At 41.2% G+C, this 21,750-nt stretch overlaps 3 protein-coding genes and 3 non-coding genes across 6 annotated transcripts; 4 read left to right on the top strand and 2 right to left on the bottom strand.

Moving 5' to 3' along the window:
* Positions 1–843: 843 nt before the first annotated feature.
* LOC123508801 (DALR anticodon-binding domain-containing protein 3-like) lies at positions 844–11,275 on the top strand. The gene is made up of 8 exons (XM_045262716.1): positions 844–862; positions 6,395–6,511; positions 6,704–6,831; positions 7,430–7,594; positions 7,995–8,623; positions 8,975–9,153; positions 9,537–9,669; positions 10,337–11,275. The coding sequence occupies exons 2-7, from the start codon at positions 6,406–6,408 to the stop codon at positions 9,644–9,646; spliced, it is 1,317 nt and encodes a 438-aa protein (XP_045118651.1). The 5' UTR covers positions 844–862; positions 6,395–6,405; the 3' UTR covers positions 9,647–9,669; positions 10,337–11,275.
* On the top strand, positions 2,716–2,788 carry Trnat-agu. Its single transcript has one exon. It is a non-coding gene; the product is annotated as a tRNA-Thr (tRNA).
* Positions 3,858–3,972, bottom strand: Trnal-caa. The gene is made up of 2 exons: positions 3,935–3,972; positions 3,858–3,902 (listed from the first exon to the last, which is right to left on the bottom strand). It is a non-coding gene; the product is annotated as a tRNA-Leu (tRNA).
* On the top strand, positions 4,281–4,353 carry Trnat-agu. Its single transcript has one exon. It is a non-coding gene; the product is annotated as a tRNA-Thr (tRNA).
* An 801-nt stretch (positions 11,276–12,076) lies between the features above and the next one.
* LOC123508803 (protein FRA10AC1 homolog) lies at positions 12,077–15,994 on the bottom strand. Its single transcript, XM_045262717.1, has 6 exons — positions 15,814–15,994; positions 15,011–15,116; positions 14,228–14,390; positions 13,555–13,720; positions 13,043–13,202; positions 12,077–12,421 (listed from the first exon to the last, which is right to left on the bottom strand). Exons 1-6 carry the CDS (start codon positions 15,823–15,825, stop codon positions 12,126–12,128), a joined length of 903 nt encoding a protein of 300 aa, XP_045118652.1. The 5' UTR covers positions 15,826–15,994; the 3' UTR covers positions 12,077–12,125.
* A 569-nt stretch (positions 15,995–16,563) lies between these two features.
* On the top strand, positions 16,564–20,143 carry LOC123508904. The gene is made up of 4 exons (XM_045262916.1): positions 16,564–16,721; positions 17,724–18,020; positions 19,117–19,296; positions 19,929–20,143. The coding sequence occupies exons 1-4, from the start codon at positions 16,626–16,628 to the stop codon at positions 20,106–20,108; spliced, it is 753 nt and encodes a 250-aa protein (XP_045118851.1). The 5' UTR covers positions 16,564–16,625; the 3' UTR covers positions 20,109–20,143.
* The last annotated feature ends 1,607 nt before the right edge of the window (positions 20,144–21,750 follow it).

The following is a 21,750-nucleotide window of genomic DNA, read 5'->3' on the forward strand; positions in this document are numbered from 1 at the left end:
AAGTACATTACTGCAGTGACCCTCCTGATGTGATAAAGCAAAAGTGGCCAACTATTTGGGTTACTGAAAACTTCAGTCACTAGACAGGTTTTGTCAGCATAGATTCAGTGTGTCATCCAGGAAGAAAGTAAACCAACGGTAGAGTAGCATTAAGAAACCTGCATTACCAGCGACAGGACATGTAATAATGTAAATAGTTTAGCAATTGGTTGAAACAGCTAAGTGACGGGCTTGAACTACTGTATCAAAGCTATCAGCACTGAAAGAGAGAGAGAGAGAGAGAGAATTGCACTGCCATATACAGCAAGACTCCCAAATATGAGAAGCTTTATCATACTTGACATGCACTTTTGAACGTTCTTCAAAGGCATTTACCCATGGCCTCAGTCAATCTCAGCATCCATCTCAAACATCAAGGATATCTTAGTAGAACATTGTTTTCATTTGATACTGCTTTGTCGAGTGTGTTATTTCAGTTATTTCCTCTGCACCTGCACTGGGATGTTGTTACTTGTTGAACTCACTCATGCAACATTCATACGTAAAGGCCCTTCTAACACACTGCACAGTCCATTCATGTTCAAATTTCAACACCTGATCTTTGTAAGCAAAATTATGATACAATACAGTTATGTCATTAATCTGCTTAATTCAGAAGTAAATGCAATCCTGACATACTAAAAAAATAAGTGTATCGATGTAGACATTTTGAACCACAGAAAACGTGACGTGTTTCCGCCTCGTGGGCTATTAAGTGGTAAGGCACATCGGATTTCTTTGAGTGAATAGCTTTTATATAGTGACCTGGGAAGTGTTACCATTGTTCCCTTGGTGCTGGACCCACGTGGCCTCTTAATTCAGGGTATGTCACCACCCCCATTACCACTTTACCAGTCTGAGATCAATGGATGAGTAGAAGTGAGTCACGAGAGCGAAGCAGCAGCCATGGTGGTGGTGTTGGTGTGTGATGCTCATGGAGTGAATGTTGGTGTCTGTGGCGGTCAGCATGAATGGCTCTCCAGGGTGCAAGTGTGTTTCTGAATGTGTACTTCTATTTGGTTCTTATGTGGAAGTTACTGTTATGAAAATGTCGATTAATGTCCATATGCGTATTGTCACTTCGAAATGTACTGTTAAATCGCCATTTCTCTTTACTGTCATGTAATGGTTTTCTTTAGTGTATTTTTTTTCGTATATAAGAGGTTCTTTATAACATAGAGGTATTGTAAGGCGGTCCACAAGGCTGTCCCAGTGTCCATTTCCAGTCTCCACCCTGGGCCAAAAGGAAGGAAGGAAGGATGTGTGGGCTGTGAAGGTGTGGTGGCCTGGTGGTGGTTTGGGCTGCCTCGTGTGACGTTTATTAGTCAGGCTACAGTATGTACATTGATATAGTTTTATTTATTTATTTTTTTTAAGCAATGTAGGTGTCATTGTGAAACGGTGGAACTGCAACCGTAAATAGCAGCCACACATGCCAGACTTGCAAGGTTTTGTGTAATGAATGGCATTAGCGTGTTCACCAGAATGTTATCGTTATACCTATAGGTTGTTATATTTGCTATTTCAACTGGTATAGTTCTTTCATTGCGCAAATAATAAGTTGAAATAGCGTCACATCTAATTTGGTCCAGAGATGAATAGGAGGAAAATAATCTTGAATATTACTACTATAACTCCAAATACGTACAAATACTTTTAAGAATTTTCGGAGTTTCAGATTTCGCTTTTGTGGAGTATTTGTAACATTAAGGTTTACCACTCTGGAAATATAATTATTACATCAACAGAAGGAATTAAGTTTGCCAGTGAAGGTGACGTGTCAGGCTTGCCGCTAGCGTGTTCCTAGTTCATTACTGCTGGGCGTGTTAGTAATATTCTTGCCATGAATTAGCGAAATGAATGCGAAATACTTTACTTCTGTTTCTTTCTATCTGTCAGTATGCCTGTCTGTCTGTTTGTCTTATTTCTGTTGTGTCTATCTCAGATTTTTATCATGGTACTGTATTGAAGGGAATTATGAAACTACGTATTATAATATGCTCTCATTGTAATACGTCTCTCCTAGCTGTTTAACGGCGCGGAATGGAATTAATTTTCAACTATCCAAAGTACATATATATTTTTCTTTTCATGTCTTCCATTAATTTGATATGAAATATATTTATTGATTGAGGCCTTCCTCATTGCCGCATTCATGTTTTAATGTTTGTAAATAATCTAGCTGGACCTGTATTTTGAAATGTTCTCGAAACCCCGGAGAGATGGATATCTGTTAGTAGTATGCATCTCTCTCTCTCTCTCTCTCTCTCTCTCTCTCTCTCTCTCTCTCTCTCTCTCTCAGTAGTGTTTACAAACCTGACATTTTCTCTTGATTTTCACCATGGCTTGTGAAAAGTGTTGGCTCTGTCATTCAAATCAAGAGTGAAATATATAAATCATTATTGAAAGGGACACACAAAAGTCAGTAACTTCCAGCAGAGCGACCTTGAAGTGTTGAGAGCCCTTCTCAAGGGTTGAGGTTGGACTGTGAGGAATGTGCATGAACGCTTCCCTCACAACAGCTGTGAAAACTGTCCCAGGCCTGAACACTGATGGAGAAACACCTCATCTACCCACCAGGTGTATGTCACTCTAATCTATTCAATGTCTGTACAGAAATAACGAAAATATATCCAAATATAATTTTTATAATCTGTAATGAAAGGGAAAATTTAAGCCTTCATAGCTCAGTGGCTAGAGCGCTGGTCTAGTAAACCAGAGGCCGGGAGTTCGATCCTCCCTGAAGGCACGTGGCCTGAAACTTATTTTTATTAGTGATCTTTGACGTTTTCATTAATACTTCTTACGTGTTTCGTCATAAATAAACAGAAAAACGGCTTTATTGCATAGTTTTGGCAGATTTATTAACACTTAGAATTTCGGTAGTAAATCGCTTGAATTTTCATTGCATTCATTACTTATTTTATTTGAAGTGTTAGCGGTGTATAATTAACTGAATGAATAAATGTTACTGTAATGATTCATACCAGTGGGGAGATGACACACTGGTAATACTGCCGTGCGCCTCATGGTGGACTACTGTGGCAGTCTCCCCACTCGAGCCCCGTCACCACAGCCACAGACCGTAGACACCACAGGCACCAGGCGACAAGCGTGGCAGGCGAGATTGAAGGAAATACTTGAGGTTTATTACTCATTTTATTTGTATTCATTGCATGCAATATATTAATATCATGTTTACCTTGTTCACCAACACATCTACATGCTCATGACAAGTTATTAAAAGTAAAGGCTACATGTTTGATACATTATATAGTAATGATTTTATTATAATTGTCTTTTACATTATTGTTGTTGTTGTTGTTGTTGTTGTTGTTGTTGTTGTTGTTGTTGTTGTTGTTATTATTATTATTATTATTATTATTATTATTATTATTATTATTATTATTATTATTATTATTATTATTATTATTATTATTATTATTATTATTATTATTATTATTATTCCTATTTTCTTATTATTTCCATCTTTCAGTTAGATTATATTATTTCGAGTTATTTTGAAAAAAATATATATATATATACACTTTCTATTTCTGTTCAATATATTATCCCTAACAAGGCGGCTCCTGCTTCACGCAGTGATGCCGCCTGGTGGTAAACACATTGAGGGTGAAGTCTTGTAAACCACTGCATGGATAACAGTATTGAAAGGTGTACATAGAAAAACGCGTTCCACCCGTTATACTCATATAATACAATAATGTAATATATCGCAGATAAGGTTGGTGCTTTTTACTGGTATACTTGCATTTATACAGCGGACAGGTAAATTGCAATATTTACACAAAAAATTCTGTCAGGAGTGGGATTCGAACCCACGCCCTCAGAGAGGACCAGAATGCCCACGCCCTTCTATTGGAAGGAAGGTAACCTTGAGTCTGGCGCCTTAGACCACTCGGCCATCCTGACTTATGGAAGGTCGGTGGCTTGTAAATTGATTTCACTGCTGTGTCAGGACAATGAATTTAATGCAATAAATTCATTGATAGTGTGTGGTGTGAGGCGTGAACATGGCGAGCAAGCCAGCGGGAGGCGCGACCCGCGGAGTGTGACATGTCGCCTTGGCCTGGGAGCTGCGGGCCGCGCATACTGGGTGGTTTTTTCACCACCATCACCTCATCTGTACACACTTTCACACTCATCGCTAGTTCCAAATTATATTAGTGTCATTAACTGCAAATTTGAAATGTTTATAATTTGTCTTCCGGGTCAGGTGTGCCTCCATAGCTCAGTGGCTAGAGCGCTGGTCTAGTAAACCAGAGGCCGGGAGTTCGATCCTCCCTGGAGGCACTGCGGAAAATTAATTTTGAAGTGAATTCTTCGTGATTCATCAGCTGTGTATGGAGGAGTCTTGTCAGTGGTTTGTCTTTTGCAGGAGAAGGGAAGGAGTGTTATTTAGCAATGGTGGGAATGTAAGCCCTCTATGAAACACAAAACATATGCATGTATTTTGAAGTAAGGTTTGGAAGCATGAGATGATTCTGAATGTAATGTCTTAATTGTGTATGAATCGAGTATAGAGGTGCATTCTGTAAATGTGTATGTGTTTGGGTAAATCACTTATTACCATCAACCCCAGCCTTAATTCTTCCTACTCTCAACCCTTTCATCTTAAGTCCAATTAAGCTACTTTCCCTTTGAACTCCAGCCATGTTTTTAACTCTAGTCTTCCTTTTTATTTATTTTAACTGTAGCTTCCTTCATTTTAACTCTAGCGTACTTTTATTTATTTATTTATTTATTTATTTATTTATTTATTTATTTATTTATTGTAACTGTCCTTCTTTAGTCTAATTCTTGCCCCCTTTTTCTCAACCTTCTCTTTTTTTAATTTCAACTTTCTTCCTCTTAGCTCCATCCTTCCTCTTAAATCTCCGTCTTCAACTTATTCCTGATATCCTTCTATTTACATTCAGACTACTTCATGTTAAACCTCCTATCTGTAACTCCTATCTGAGTCAGTATATATACTTCCATTCTTATCTATGCCTCTTTCTCGCTCCTGGTTTTATTAACTCCAGACTGCTTTATTTTATTTTATTTTATTTATTTATTTATTTATTTATTTACTTATTTACTTATTTATTTATTTATTTATTTATTTTGCTTTCATCTACTTGCTGACAGAACGAGAATTTCAGGATAGGCAAGATTTGTGCTAATGCATGATGAGAGTAATACTCTCTCTCTCTCTCTCTCTCTCTCTCTCTCTCTCTCTCTCTCTCTCTCTCTCTCTCTCTCTCTTATTTATACTTTTCATTTCATTTTTACTTGGTAATCACCCTTAACCTAGCTCCTCCTCCTCCTCCTCCTCCTAGAAAGAGCCACAGACAAGCAGTATTATATTTTAGTTTCCCCCTCGTTCGTTCCTGTCACACATTCACACGTTCCTTTGTACGTCTGGCAGCGCGTCCCAGGCTGGGAACACGTGTTGTGGAGCCGCGGAACATAAACAAACCAGAAAAATTGAAAAGCACATTGAAAGAAAAGCTGAAACGCAAGGCAGCCATCAGGACAGAACCTTAAGACACAGACAGACCAACAGGAGGCTATAACAAGTGTGAAAATTCATGTAAAGGTATTTTGTCAAGGCTTATCACCATCAACAATTGTTCTGGGATGTAAACATATAAAAGTGATATTAATACTGCTCGTAAGTGTGCGTAGGTGCATTATCTTGGTTTTTACCTTTTTTAGCAGGTGTGAATTGCATTTCAAAGAGATGTACACTTTTTCCTTGTGTATTCTTTTGCCATCCCTTCCCAGCCTCTGCAAACTGGCGGCAGGTGGGACGCCTGAGTGTGTAGGCAATGACAAAAATGAGTGACATTTGGTTTTTAGAAAAGTCTACGGCAAATTCGTTTGCTTTCTAAAATTTTGTGGGCTCGGAGAACAAGTAGGACTTAAATATGAACTCATAAACCTAACCTAACCAAATGGGGCTGTACCTGTCCTGACCAGCCCTAACCTAAAGTTGGATTTGCTGTCATCCAACACCTTTACCTAACCAAACAAGGGGTTTCTCCCACACAATCTCTCTAACCTAACCAAACAGGGGCTTGGGTCCCCATGATCTTATCTAAACTAACAGGTGTTGCACCTCCTCAGCCCCTTAATTTACCTTTAATTTTTTGTTAAAGTAGTATCAGCAATGATGGTGATTTACCATCTGAATGCTGCATGTGTTGGGTTAGGTTGTGTTGAATCAAGTTTACCTTGTCTTGTTATGTGCCATTAATGTTTCATCGTGCTGGGAGCGTGTTAAGCAGAGCAGAGGACTTTACAGTTGAATACTTCACTTGTAACATTGTTTTATTGTTTTATTCTGTAGGATCAATTACAATGGAGATTTCAGTGGCTTCCTTTGTGAGCAGCTTCGTGCAGTGTGTGACAGGGCAGCCTCCAACACAGCACCAGACTGAAGTGCTGATGGCTCTAACACGGAGAGGTGAGGGCAGGCAGCACCTTGTCAGTCTTATGGCCTCCTCAAGATTTATGGAATAATGTAGTGTAGGTTTTGATGATAATTTCAAATGACAGTAATCTCAGGAATCACAGATTAGATCCCTTGGAAGCTACAGTTTTATTCTGGTTCAGTCAAAGGTGACCCACTGTTTTATGGTAACTTTTTATGCTGTAGCTGACTTTGAGAAGCTGACCCAAGGAGACTTTGTCATCCCGCTGAACTCCCCAAAGCTGAAGAGTGTCGCTGACGCCTCCACACCTCTTGGAAAACTTCTCCTAAACCCCTCCCAGGAAAACATCAAGGTGGGTTTTTGAACTCTTGGCATCTTTGTGTTTTGTTATGTGGTACTAAACAGCAACATTGAGATCTGTAATGAAGAGAGACCACCTGTCACCTGTCATTTGTCACCTCTCCCTATCCAGACATTTCCCTCTTGGTTTGTTCAAGATCTCTGCCTCTCTGTCTCTGTTGGTGTCTCAAAGCATGTCATTATTATTAGATCTAACTACACTTTTCAAACTGGTGGATGTCAGACAATTTCTCTTCTGCAGCTCTTCTCTCTTCATAGTCACTGAGCCTCATTTGTCTCATATATCAGGTTCTCTTATCTCTCTCTCTCTCTCTCTCTCTCTCTCTCTCTCTCTCTCTCTCTCTCTCTCTCTCTCTCTCTCTCTCTCTCTCTCTCTCTCTCTCTCTCTCTCTCTCTCTCTCTCTCTCTCTCTCTCCTCTCTCTCTCTCTCTCTCTCTCTCTCTCTCTCTCTCTCTCTCTCTCTCTCTCTCTCTCTCTCTCTCTCTCTCTCTCTCTCTCTCTCTCTCTCTCTCTCTCTCACATATCTCCAGTGCGATCAATTCCTGAGAGCATGTAATCCTCTTCTTGTTTAAGTATTGCCTTCCTCCCAGCTGGTTGAGGAAGCTTTAGGGAGCTGCAGGCTGCCAGTGGAAAAGATTGTGGTACTGAACAAAATGCTGCGAATTCATCTAGTCAGAGAACAGGTCATGAAGACTTTCCTGCCGAGGGTTGCCAAGGCCGGTTTGAGATACGGAGCCTGTGATGTGCTGCGGCAGGTAGGTGGGGGAGAGAGAACACCTGGTTTGCATTGTAGTCATTGTTAGTGTGTGTGTTTTTCCTCAAACTGGGAACCATTAAATGCAGGATAAGAAAACTGTAATAACATAGAAAGTTACAGAAGTTAACATAAAAAGGAAGCTGCAAGAGGTGGGAAGTAATTAAATGAGTAGTGAAAGATTAAGGCAGTTTTATTCACTTATTCAATGGAGTAATAATAATGGTAATGATAATAATAGTAATAATGATGATAATTGAAATAGCAGTATGTACTTTATTGATTAATTTGTACATTACATAATAAATTACATAAACATATGACAAATAAAAAGAAAAAATAGAGAAATAGTATGAAAATAACTATAAAACCACATACAACATTATCCCGTATGTCATCAGGTGCCCATCACAGTGACACACAGGACACAAGACCCCAGCAGCAGCAGCAGCCTGAGGAGCCAGCGCGGGGCCAAGCTGGCAGACCACCTGTGCAGCATCCTTGCCTTCTGTGGTGCTACGGTGAACAGGAGGGACAAGCAGAACCAGACCACCAAGGGAACCAGTAAGGACTCTGTGACGGCCAACTCTGAACAGTGTGACCTTCAGGCAGTAGAGGCGTCTGTGGGGAACAAAAGGCAGTCTGACGAGGGCCATGTGGACTGTATAGGAGGCAGTGAGGTGAGGGAGAAGAAGGCACACGTTGAGTCCAGATCACACACTAGAGAGGATGAGAGTGTGAATGCAGCACCACATACCACAGAAGCAAAGATGCACGTGGTATGTACACCGCAGACCATGAATGCACCAGGAACTCAGCGCCAGTGTGTGAGTGAGGGAGCGGAAGTGTTGGTGACCGGTGAAGGAGTAGCAGCACAAGAGTCTCCACACAGTCAAGAGGAGCAGGTGGTGTTTGTGGTGACCAGCAGCATGAAGGGGGTGAAGGATGGCCCCTGGGTGTATCAGTATGGCGGTGTGGTGGAGGTCAGGACTGGCGGCACCTGGGCTGGCTCGGTGCAGGAGTATTGCAGGTGTGTTGGCTGGATAAGTGTGTACAGTATAGGTTGTGTCTCTGTCTTGTCTCTCTGTGTGTTACTCTTTACTTCTTCCCTGTACTGGGGTTGTTACTTTTCTTTTGTTACTTTCTTCTTCTTATTTCTCTTACTCTGCTTTTTCTTCAGGACCAATGTTAGATTTTGAAGTTTTTGGCATAGATTGGTCATTTGATATATTTAAAATGATAAATATGATGTATTTTATTTGTAAATGTGAATGTTTTACTTATGACTCAAGATAAGGGTAAAATTATTCTGTACATGTTCTGAAAATTGCTGAGTGACTATTGGTGTTCAGAATTGCCTTATTTGCATCCCAACACTCAGACTACTTGTGGAGGAGCTGAAGCGAACCTCAGAGATGAGACAGAGGGATGTGGACGGCCCAGAGTGGGTGGCCTTCCTGGAGGAGCAGGCGGAGAGGTGCCTCATGCTACAGCTCCTCTCCCCCACACACTCCAACCCACTCAGGGTGGAGGTGGAGGGCGACACACACAACACTAAAGGTGACGTCTGACACAGTGGCTCTGGTCAGTGAGTCAGTGAGTGAGTGACAGCTATTCATCATCATCATCATATTGAAACACTTTAAACATGATTCTTTATTTAGCCATTGATTACTCTCCCTCTCTACTTGATATTACTTATTATTAGTTTTTTTATGTGTATATTTCTGTGTGCTTCACCCTGTGTGTACGTGTTGGTATCTGTTGAATGTACTTTAAAGTGTGAACTATTACAGTGAGGCATTTCTTTTACACTGTTCCTTCTCAGCATCTCACTCCACTCACCTGTATTGCTCATTGCACTTGATTGTGTTCTATCCTCATCTTGTAACAACTATTCATCTGTGAGTGAAGTGATAAAGGTGTTACTGTTGTGTTGACAGAGGCGTCGTTCATGCTGTACAACTATGCCCGCCTGTGTTCCATACTTGACCACTTTGAGCAGTGTGTCCAGCAGGGGATGTGGCGCCTCTGCCACCCATTGAGGATGTAGACTTCTCCCTCTTGAGGAATGATGTAAGTCTGCCTGTACAGTCATGGCCTTAACCTCTTCAGTGCTATGACACATTTTCATATTCATTCTGCTTACTATTTGGTGATTTTATACAGCTTCAAAAACTTGTGTAGGGATTAAGATAGTGAAGACTCTGGTTATTAATCTTCTGACCTCCATAGACCCTTCCTAATGTCAATAAAATCATCTAATCATACTAAAAACTCAAGGTAAAAATGCATCCTAGTTCTGAAGGGGTTAAGTACAATGACAGACATGGTTCACTTCTATTGTGTTAGGCATTCTTCATTAACATCTAGTCCTGATCTACTAAGGAGCTGCTAGTTGCAATTGTTTCCTGTTTGCAGCTCACTGTAGCAGACACTTGTTCCTGTACACAGTTTGTATGTTGTGCCATAATAATGTAACAGTGACCCGTAATAATAAAAAAAAAGATGGGAAGTAAAAGCACCACAATCTGAAGACAATATATATTTGAAGTCAAGGTAAAGTTTGGCCATCTAACTCTATGACTCTTTTGGGGAACTGGCAATCAAGTGGGCCTTTTATTTATTTATTTTTTTTTGTTGCCCATAGCCAACTTCTCTTGCATAAAAAAAAAAAAAAAAAATAGAATAAAAAAAAATAAAAATCACACATTCACACAACTTGCACAACCTTCCCCGGCAGGAGGAGTGGGAGCTGGTGTGGCTGTACCTCCTGCGCTGGCCTGAGATGGTGGAGGAGCTGGCTGAGGGAGTGGCGAGGAGAGGCAGGAAACCCAAGACGGCACACATCAGTCGCTTCCTGTACTCCTTGAGCCACCGGTGGAGTGAGTACTACTGCAGACACCAGGTGCTGTCAGAGGGATTCCTGCCACACCTCCTGCCCCTCATGTATGCCCGACTGCACCTCCTCCAGGCACTCTCTGTACTGATGCGCACGTGCTTTGCCCTCCTTGGGGTGGACTCATTGCCCTCCTACATGTGAACCTGCAGGGAAGGAATGACAAGGTGGATTCTTTTCTGTTCTCCAGTTTTTTAAAGTCCAAAATGTTGAAGTTTTAGTTGTTTTATTTATTTGCTTTAAATATATTTTTCTATTATTTATGAGAGGTGAGTGACAAGTTTCTTTTATTTAGAGAACATCAAGAAGTGCCTTTGTTCTTAGTTTTTACACAGTGTAGTGATGTTTGAGTTTCAGTTCCTGCCTCTGTCTGTGAGATAATGCTTTGTGTGAGAACAGACCAGCAGGAGCATTCCTCTATCCTGGCTGGGGAGTGTGGCTGCCACTCTTCACACTTCAGAGTATTTCTTTTGGGCAGGATAAAGTCTCAAGTAAATTGTTGAAGGATTTTTATGTTCTTTAGATCATTTTCTTTATTAGAATAAATGAATTATTTATTTAACATTAGTATTTGTGACAAGACAATGTAACTTTCCTTGATGTTCAGTGGCAGGAAAGGTGGGTGAGGTATCATGGTAATTGATAAGAGTTCATTTCAAAATCAAGTTTGATAAAATGCTGTGTATTCCATGTAATGTTTATGTGCAACATTGTTTGTGATCAGAAATTGTGATAACATTTCAAGAGTGTTTGTATTGTAAAGAAAATAAAACTATTTACTAATAACTGAGATTCTACTTGTGATATATACTGGAAGCCACAGTAACTGATCATACTTATGGTAGTGCAGTGTTTTCTGTTCTTACTTCATTTGCTGTTTCACACAAACTATGGTTCTTATCTTAGGTTTCTTTAGGGAAACACTCATGGAGGTGGATCTGCTCAATCAAAGCTGTGAGAGGCAAAAACATGTCAGTGCAGTGGCAAGGCTGAACCCTGGCATGGCTTGGCATGGCTGATGTCAAACACAAGGCACCAACACTACTCATGTAGCCAGAGTGTTGTGTGTCCTGTCAGTGTTTGCAGTACCACTACACCACCACTGTCCCAATTGCTTGACTCACAGGTGAATTCCTTCCAGAACTAGGATGATGCTGTCACCTCAAGACACGTCACAAGTAAGTAACCACAAACACTTCCCTGTCTTCACCATTGCTCACTATGTTGCTCGATGTGACACCAACTATGTGATGTGATGTCACTGATCTGCAATGTTTATGAATGTGTGGTGGCTTGCAACCAACTTCAATCAACTTACAATCAACTCTCACTGTTCTCTCAGACATCTTTCCTTGTCAACTGATAACTCTTGAAACATCCTTCTTACTCTACAGTCACCTCTAAACACTGTGCCAGCTAAAAATTGCTAAATCTAATTTATGTCCCCTTTCTTGTAAATATTTATAATAATTCTGTATATTACTTTTAGTGCAGTGAATTGCTATAGTAGACAAAGCACAAAAATAAACCCAAATGAACCATTACAGATCAACAATATATGAAGGAATCAGTCAAAGAATAGTGTATATATATAAATGAGGTTTACTTTATCACATCTTTACACATTGCTGGTTCAAAGAAAGAGGTCCTCCAAGTACTCTTCAAACTCCTCCTCTCGACTCTTTTCATCTGGCAGCTTGGCGGGTCCCTTCCATATGTCGTCAGGTGATGTCGCCGTTTGTGCCTCCCCACCCCCTGAGCTGCTCTCTGCCGCCTCCTCCGTCTCCTCAGCCTCATCCTTGTCCTTCCTCTTCTTCTTCCTGGATTCTTTCTTGTCTGTGTCGTCTCTGTATTTGCGCCGCTTGGCCTTGGTCACTTCTTTTCTTCTGTGGTGGTAGTTCACTTTGTAGGAGCAGTCGTGGCACAGTCCTGCCAGAAGGAATCATTTGAAGACCATACACAAACTAGATTAGCTTGTGTATTGTTCCCAGACACACAGATTCTGATTTATTTGTTTAATTGATGCATATAATTTACATATTTCTTCATGGGCTTTCTACTCTCACTCTTGGTCTGTTGAGTTTGATGAGAGAAAGTACACAGCAGCAGAATGAAGTACAGATCCAATATAAAACATTACATATCACTAAAACACAGTAAAGAGCAAAGCAACAAAGGCTCGTATTCTCAAACACTTCTGTGCTTCACCTCCACTACTTCAAAAGGTTTTATTTAACTTTACATGAGATTTTAAAGGTGTTTTTATAGCTCTAGAGGCAGATTGATAAGATATCTGCATTATTAAGTGAAGAAATGCTCTTGAAAACTCTGCTAATCATCTCTGTGGCCTTGGAAAATAGTCGTGGTGAGAGAGAAGAGTGCTTTTTAAGGTGTTTCTATGGTTCTAGAGGCAAAGCAACAAGATTTTTACATTATTAAGTAGAGAAACACTCTTGAAAACCTGCTAATCATCTCTGTGGCCTTGGAAAATAGTCATGGTAAGAGAGCAAAGCATTTCTGAACACAGACCAATGTGTCACAAATACCAACTCAGCTTGACAAGGGCGTTCTTCTTGACTCCTTGCTCCATGTAGGAAAAGTTCATCTCCCACGTCCTGAGTCCCTCCTGTTCACTGCACCTCTTCTCCCCACACGTGAACTGTCCCTTGCCGGATATCACCTCCTTCTCAATCCTCCACCGCATGCCAACCTGTAACAGACATTCTACTCTACACTCAGTCTCTAAAGATATCACCTCCTCAGTCCTCCACAACATGCCAACCTGTAATTAACATTCTACTCCGTCTTTAAGGGATTTGCTGCCTTATCCTAATCCTCTTGTCTGGAGTAAGTTAGCTTTTTTAAATAGTTTTCTTTATAATGCTGTTGTGAAGTATGATAACCACCAGTACCTTGCTTACACTCATTGTTCCTCCCCTTAATACCAGATGGAATTTCCCTGCTAAGAGAAAAATGTCTTGTCCACTCATTATTATTAGTTCTCCTTGAGTATTGTGGTAAAATGGGTGTCACTTTCACATTTCTCACCAGTACTGCCTCACCTTGTTCTCTTTGTAGTGGGAGAGATCACAGATGCAGTATTCCTTGAACAACTTGTCATAATACTTCTTGGCCACCTGCCTCTCCCATGTGTCTGGCGTGTCTGAACTCTCCCACAGGAACTGGTGATTCTCCCGCACCACATCAATGTCCTTCTTGTCTCTCGATCTGGAATGGGAATAAGTTTGGAATAGTGGTTTGAATTTTCATCTAGTGGATCTCGTCTCTATTCCTGGTTTCATCCTAGTGGTGTAAATGTTTGTATGTTTACTTCATATTTGAGAGATTGTGAGTTAATTTTATGCCAGATGAGGAAACTTAACCATGTCTTTTGTGGTGTAGCAATATTTATCAATCAAATTAAGCACGAGATGTAGAGTTAGTTGTGGCACTGTGATCTGATAACTGCTAACATGTCTTAGCTATTGAGAACATGGCAAACTTCCCCTAACTAGTGTGGAGGCCTTTTCTAGTAACACACTCACATAAGCTGAGGGGATTTGTGGAAGGTATTTTCAGTGAGTAGAGGTGTTATTATGTGGAGTTGAGTGGTGGATTTAAATGGGGAGAGAGTGTTGGGGGTGCTTTATGTGTGTCTGTTGTTTGTTCAGTCCCATGTCACTTTCAGAATATCAAAAATATAACAGGAGACCCAAATAAACTATTCCCACTCACGTGTCTCGCTTGAGGAAGGCAGTGCTGCCGGGGTGGTACAGGACATAGTTGTTGATGAGCATCTTGTGTCTCTCATATGCTGTCATGCTGGACATTTGGTAACGCAGCCGCCGCCCCTCCTCCTGGCTCGCTGCGTCCACCAGGAGGGCTCGGTTTGGCAGGCCTGTGAAGGGTCAATAGTGAAGTGTGTGTGATTGTGTACTGTTGTTACTGCTATTCCTCCAGGCAGGGAGTCTGGGTAGAGCAGTGTGGCAAAATTATCTTAGAAATGTTTGATATCTACTTACATTGTTATATTAGTATCAAGGAAGATGTAATTGAGTTGACTTATTTGCTATACTACAGTCACGAACTACTCATACCTTACACGTGATGCTGTCTGTGCTATTGGCTGGGAAATGTTTTATTAGTGTGTGCGAATGGTTAAAATAATGGATAGTGTTAAGAGAAATGTCAACTTTGAGTGATATACAAGTGTACCCACAAAACAAACAAGTAAAATATGCAACACTTCTAGCTGTCGGAAAGCAAAACATCAACACATCAATGCGCAACAGTAATTTTCTTTATAATGTTATAAAAATTTTTACCAAAAACACCAATTTTTACAACTGACAATACTTATCACCCACAAAACAAACAAGAAAAATATGCAACACTTCTAACTGTCAGAAAGCAAAACGCATCAATGCACAACAGGAATTTTCTTTAAGAATGTTACATAAAAAAAAAATGTACCGAAAACACTAATTTCTATAAGCAACACAATACTTTGCACATTACCTTGCCTGGGTCCTCTCTCCTTGTAGATGTTTGCATGGCGCTCCTGTTGTTTCTTTCGGAGCTTGATGTCTTCCTCAAAGGCCGAGTCATAGCCCGACGTGGAGTTCTGTAATGATCAACAGAAACCTGATAAGGAAAGGATCTCACAAGGTGCCTTACTTCACATCAGAAAGCAATATTGTGCTGAGCTGTTGCTGAGAAGGAGGAGGTTAGGTTAGGTTAGGTTATGGTAAGGTAAGGTAAGGTAAGGTAAGGTAAGGTAGGGTAGGGTAGGGTAGGTTAGGTCAAGTCAGGTTTATTTATTTTTTTGTTAGGATAGGTTTCAAATAACTCTACTTTTCAAAATATGGTTAGGAGGTTAGGTTCAGGCCAGGTTAGGGTAGGTCAGGTTTAGTTAGGTTAGATTAGGTCACATAGGGTTAAACTAAAAATTTCCGTAGTTTACAAAATACAGTGTTTTGTAAAAATTTCCCTGAAGGTGCAAATGTAGCTTCCTGCTTCCCCACCACACCACACAATGCCACGTCCCAAAACTTATTTCAGGGACTTGGGGATGGAGGAACATAGGTACTATTATAAGAAAAATAAAAAAAAAAAAAAATAAATAAATAACCGTATCAACGAAAATATTAAACTGAATCAACCGAAAAAATAACTGACTGACTGACTGACCACCAGCCGAGCCAGCCACAGTGACATCAAGTGACTGTCAACTAACCGGGCCTTTTTATTCATTTATTTTGTTTCCCTTGGCCAGCTTTCATACTTGGAAAAAAAGAAGGGTAACAGTTCTATACACTCACCTTAAGGGCCATGGCGAGGACAGGCCCCGGGATAGCAGACACACCTACACTTTTTCACGGGACTCTTGGGAAAACACTCGGGGGAAAACGTTGCTCTCGTGTTCTCTGCTCCTCGCGGTCTTGTCTGAGTTGTCTCGCCACACTCCGCCAGCTGACGTTTGTTTACTTTAGTGACGGAAAGGGTCATCGTCATCAGCAGCAACTTATAGTACTTTTTTAACGGCGTCCTTTTCCATTGTATCGATATTTGTTCTTCTTGATTATTATTTTCTGGTTAATTTTGCGGTTTCTTTAATTTTTCTCTGCCTTCTAGGGGGAAGTAAGTATGGTTTGTTTACCTACTCCACCTTCTAGATATGCTGTTCAGTGTCGAAATATGTATGATTAGTAACATACAGATTCTTAACTATTTATAACTATCGCCAAGTAAGACAGGGGAAACCATCTTTAATCATGATTTCTTTAGTACATGGTAGTAGTTGCTTATTCTGCTTCTGCTTTACTACTGCTGCTGCTGTTATTGCTGCTACTGTTGTTATTGCTGTTGTACATCCTGTTCTTTTGAAATTTACATCTATTTCTCGTTATCTTTAGTTATCCTCTTTTTACTCTATTTTCTCCATGTCTTCTTAATTCTACCTGACACTTCCATTCCTCTACCATAATACCATTGCCTCCATTAAACCACCTGACTGGGGAGGGAGGAGCGTTCAGCGAGACACCAAGACACTACAGGGGTGGTGTTTCGAAGCTTCACCAGCACACGTGTCTTGGCGGCAGTGGTGGCGGCGTGGTGGACAGTAGCGAGGTGGATGCAGCGACTGGCGAGTGGCGGTGGAGGAACAAGAGGAACAATGGCTTGCCTGAACGTGTGGTGGAGTGTCGTGGCTGTGGTGGGAGTGTGGCACGTAAGAGTCTGCATTGTTTGTAGGTTTGGGAAGGGAACAAAGTGACGCCGTGGGGTGAGATAATTAATATGAGGGGGAAGTGTTGGTAGAGTCTTTTTGCTGCGTTAAGTTGAGAGAGCATGCATGACTGAAGTTGGGAGCACCTACACACACACACACACACACACACACACACACGTTTAGTTTCTGTCCTATGAAGATTAAATGGGGTTGAATATTGCCAATCCTTTATCGAACTTGCTCACATAACTAGCTAGAACCACGAATCATTATAGATAGTCAAGTGTTGTGTTGGTCCATTAAGGTATACAAGGTGGAAAGGTTGGCAGTTTGTTGGTAGTGCGTGAGAGTAGAACATGACTCGAAGCTTTGGACAAGATTGATTTAACCCTCGGCTTGTCAGCAGCTGGAAGTGGTCTGTGGTCCGTATTCTGAAACGCTTTGTTCTCACCTTCACTGCTTTCCAAATGCTCTAGTTGAAGATACTTGTGTTTTTAAGTAATTTTATGCTTCTGATGATGGATCGGAGAGATTTTTAGTTTACTGAAAGGAGAAACTGCCTTGAAAACCCGGCTAGTTGTCTCTGTGGCCTTGGAAAATTGTCGTGGTGAGAGAAGAGGTTAGTGAATACGGGCTTGAATGTGGCTATTTCGTGCCAACTTCTCTTATAAAACTACATCGGTTTACAGTTTTATACTTTCGTCCATCAGTGTATTCTTTTATCGTTTTCATTTTCTTTTTATATGTTCCTTGTTCTCTTTTTGTAATTAGGGAGATATAACAGCTTAGGTTTTGTGCTTTTCTGTTTTTTTTTTTTTTTTTTTTTTTTTTTTTTTGTGTGTGTGTGTGTGTGTGTGTGTGTGTGTGTGTTTGACTGGGGGATTACAATATTCATTAAGCACTATAGCAAGTTAACAGTACTGACGTTTGCAGTAAGGATGAACCAGGCCACATATAACTGTCGCCCCAGGATACCACACCAATGAGTACTTGTGTTCCCAGGCAGCGCAGGGAGCCCATCTGCCCCAAAACACTTCAGATCCAGCAGAGGACAAGGGCAAGCCACCGTTCCCCCTCGACCTGAGCTCCATCGGTGGGGAGACTGAGAACAACCGCCTGGAGCTGCTGCAGGAGTTACTCGACCTGTCCATGAAAGCTGAGGAGTCTGAGAACGATATTAAAACGAGGCTGGAGAAACAGAAGAGTGCTAAGGAGGCAAGCAGTGAGGGACGGGGGAAGAAAACCAGCACCGCCAGCACCACCACCACCACCGCCACTACCAGTACTACTACTACTCAGGTTCGTTGTATAGTGTGTGCTGGTAGTAAGTGTAGAAACCAGCATTTTTTGTTTTTCTCAAGGTTTTGTTAGTACAAGATATGAATTACTGGAGTGTAGAGAGGGAAGGGAAAAAAATACCAGTACCACCACTACCACTACCACTACTTAGGTTAGTTGTATGGCGTTATGTTTTTTTCTTTAGCTTTGTTAGTGTAAGATCTGGAGTACTAGGGAATAAAGTGTAGAGGCAAGGGAAGAAAACCACCACCACCACCACTACCACTACCACCACCACTACCGTACTTCAGGTTGTATGGCGTGTTGGTAGTTAGTGTAGAAACCAGCTTAATGTTTTTATTTTTTGAGGTTTGTTAGTGTAATATGAAGTGCTAAACAATGGTAGAGTGTAGAGAATGCAGAAACGGTATTTTATTCTTATTACTATATGAAAGATAAATAACCGAGAAGAAATAAGAAATACATGAAATGCGAGGAAATAAGAAAAAGACTAATTCGATACTTGGAAAAAAAGGACAATGAAGGCGACCAATAAGTGAATGAATATGTAAACCAGTCAATATAAAAAAAAATCTAGGTAACTGTCCAGAATGAAGAAATAATCGTGCTAGACAAACACCTCAAAGTAACCTCGCGCCCTTCGAGTCACACACACACACACACACACACACACACACACACACACACACACACACACACACACACACGTAGGCAGGTGAAATTAGCAGGCACATTCAACAAACACACCCCTTTAAACAATACGTAGGCGATGGTGGCTAATCTTAACTGTGCGTCTTATCTCCCGCTGACAAAAGCCGCTGGGAAAGGAACGGGTAGGATTGGGGAATAGGAATGAACGAAACGGAGAAGCTAGCAAGAAAAATAAGGTAGAAAGACAAAAAAGATAAGAAACAAAAGCTTGAGTGATTATTTGACCACTCTTGTACTAGTTAACCAATCAGAGAATAGAGAGAAAAGGAGAAAAAGACAGAATATTTACCTGATGTAGTTATTAGTTAAAAAAAAATACGAATATAAAGAAAAAATAACCAGTTTTATAGTAAGAGTTGACCATTTTCTCATTCCTCACCACCAGCCACCACCACCACCAGCAGCAGCACCAGCAGCAGGCACAGAAGAGGCAGAAGGAGGCAGGGACGGAGTAACAGGCCTTCAGGAGTACACAAGGCAGGAGCTGATCACATTGACTCACGAGGGGCGGCGCGGGAACGGCAGTGTGATGGCCGGCTGCCCCATCCCTCATCTGTCCATAAAGGTGACTTACCTGTCCGATGTGTTACCTGCCTGCCTGCCTCCCTACCGCTCACAGTTAGGGTTAAAAATAGTGGTGCAGATTTTGTTTTGTTTACCGTTTGTGGTTTTAGTTTTGTGTTGAGTTAGGTTTTAAGATTTACGATTTGAGTTGTGGTTTGGTCTATTGGTAGTAATGGTAGGATGGTGGTACTGTTGTTACTGCTACCGCTAATGTTAACTACTGCTATTTTTACTACTTGTTGCTGTTACTACCGTTTCTGCTGCTATTACTGCTTCTGCTATTACTTTTTTTTACTAGTTGCCATTACTACTGCTTCTACTATTACTACTACTGCTACAACTACTTCGGCTATGACAATATCTATTACTGCTGCTTCTGCTGTTACTATTTCTACTGCTTCTGCTGTTACTATTTCTACTGCTTCTGCTGTTACTATTTCTACTACTATACTTCTGTTACTACTACTGCCACCAACACCACAACTGTCACTATATTTCCACCAAGTACTCGATCCACTATCCTTCCATTACTATTACTCCCACCACTACTACTAATACTAATATTTTTACTACTAACATGTATCATTCTATTCCCACCACTACCACTACCACCACCACCACTCTCTGCCTCAGACTCGATGCTTCGCCAACGTGATGGAGGTGACGGTCTCTTCTCGTATGAATCTCTTCGGACAGCTGATCATGGAGGGCGGAGATGGCAGAGCGGAGATTAAAGGAGCGTACCTGGTGAGTGGCGGGCAGGTGGGCGGCGCAGGTGATGCCGAGGCGAATAACACAGGTAGTACAGCTTAATTCCCACGGTCAATAAGCACGGGAGGGAGAGGAATTATGGGTAGTGGTGATAAGATAAGGTTTGACTTGGATTTAACGCTATGTTCAGAAACGCCTTGCTCTCTCACCACGACAGTTTTCCAAGGCCACAAAGACGACTAACTGAGTTCTCAAGATGTTTTCTCCTTTTATTAAACTAGAAATCTTGCCAATCCATCACCAGAGCCATAAAAATACCCTTAAAAAACATGAGAATCTTCAACTGAAGACTTTGGAAAGCAGTGGTGGTGAGAGAGCAAAGCGTTTCAGAATACAGGCCTGTGTCAGGTGATGCTAAGATTGACCCCTGCAGTACCTTGAGATTTGTTTACGATTAGACTATTTTATTAACATTAGGAAGGGTCTATGGAGGTCAGGAGATTAATGGCCACACTCGTCACTATAGTGTGCTGGCTTAAGGTCAACCCTGGGCCATACCGTTACCGGGCGGACAAAAGCACCAAATTTGGCATATGTCTTCTCTACCATATGAAGAATAATTCTGGAAGGGGTGCCCAAAAATTCAGGTCATCCAAGGGTGCTAAATTCAAGATGGCGTCCAAGATGGCCGCCGGAACCTATTTCATCCACAGATCGGCTAGTTATGATGCAAATTTCTAGTGTTTCACAATTTTTTTGAGGTTTTTTTTATCAAAGAATTAAAAACAATAGTTTCTAACAGGTTTGGTGAATTTTAATACCTCCCATTGTATCAATTTGTGAAAGTCACACATAAATTAGCTATGGCTATGTTGCGTACACTTCAGAAATGTAAGGAAAACCTCTTTCACAACAACAAAAACAAGTCTATTTTCCACATTTGCATTGGCACAAGGGTGTGCAACGCAAGTTGGCTTTTGAGCATTTGCAGGTCGAGCACGCTCCTTTGCAGTTGCACTTCACTAGCAGTTGGCAAGCTTTTGAAAGTTCTGGAAGTGATGTCCACACAGGCCGCCACTGGTTATCCACTTTACGCCAGCCAAAGGCATCAGGAGATGGTGCCAACATCTGAGGCTTGTCAGAGATGGACCAAATCCCACCTTGGTATATTGCTCGTCGAATATGCTGTAGCAGAGAATCCTGAGAAGAAAACAAGAACTGTGGTCATTCAATTACACACTGCAAAAATGTATGTATTTTTTCAACAAAATGACTGCCATTGTTGAACTGACCTTGGTAGGAGGGAGCTTTTCCATGGTATAGTTTCTGTGGCAGAACAGGTGTTGCCTTGCTACATTCAGGTCGTCCAGCTCTGAAGTCGTGTCATACATGACAACTGTGAATCTTTCCAGCTTTGTGAAGTGATCTGACGTTTGGTCCAGCTGGTTGAAGGGATTCACAAACAAGTCTTCAAAAGTGTTTGTGACATCAGGATATGCTTTCCAAGCCTTCCAAGCCGATAGCTTCCCCTTCCCATGGAAGGCACTGGTAGTGTCACTGCCAGTTAATGCATGGAATATTGGCAGCCCTCTGCTTTTGCATTCACCAAGTGATGAGCATATGGAGTTGATGCTGTAGTTCTGGAAACTCTTCCCAACACCAAATGACACCCACAAATCAAGATCATTCGTCATCAACTTCAAATCTTGGAATTTCAAAAAACGTAACTGGAACTTGACCAGGG

The sequence above is a fragment of the Portunus trituberculatus genome, chromosome 25, assembly GCF_017591435.1.
Source record: "Portunus trituberculatus isolate SZX2019 chromosome 25, ASM1759143v1, whole genome shotgun sequence".
NCBI classification, from domain to species: domain Eukaryota; kingdom Metazoa; phylum Arthropoda; class Malacostraca; order Decapoda; family Portunidae; genus Portunus; species Portunus trituberculatus.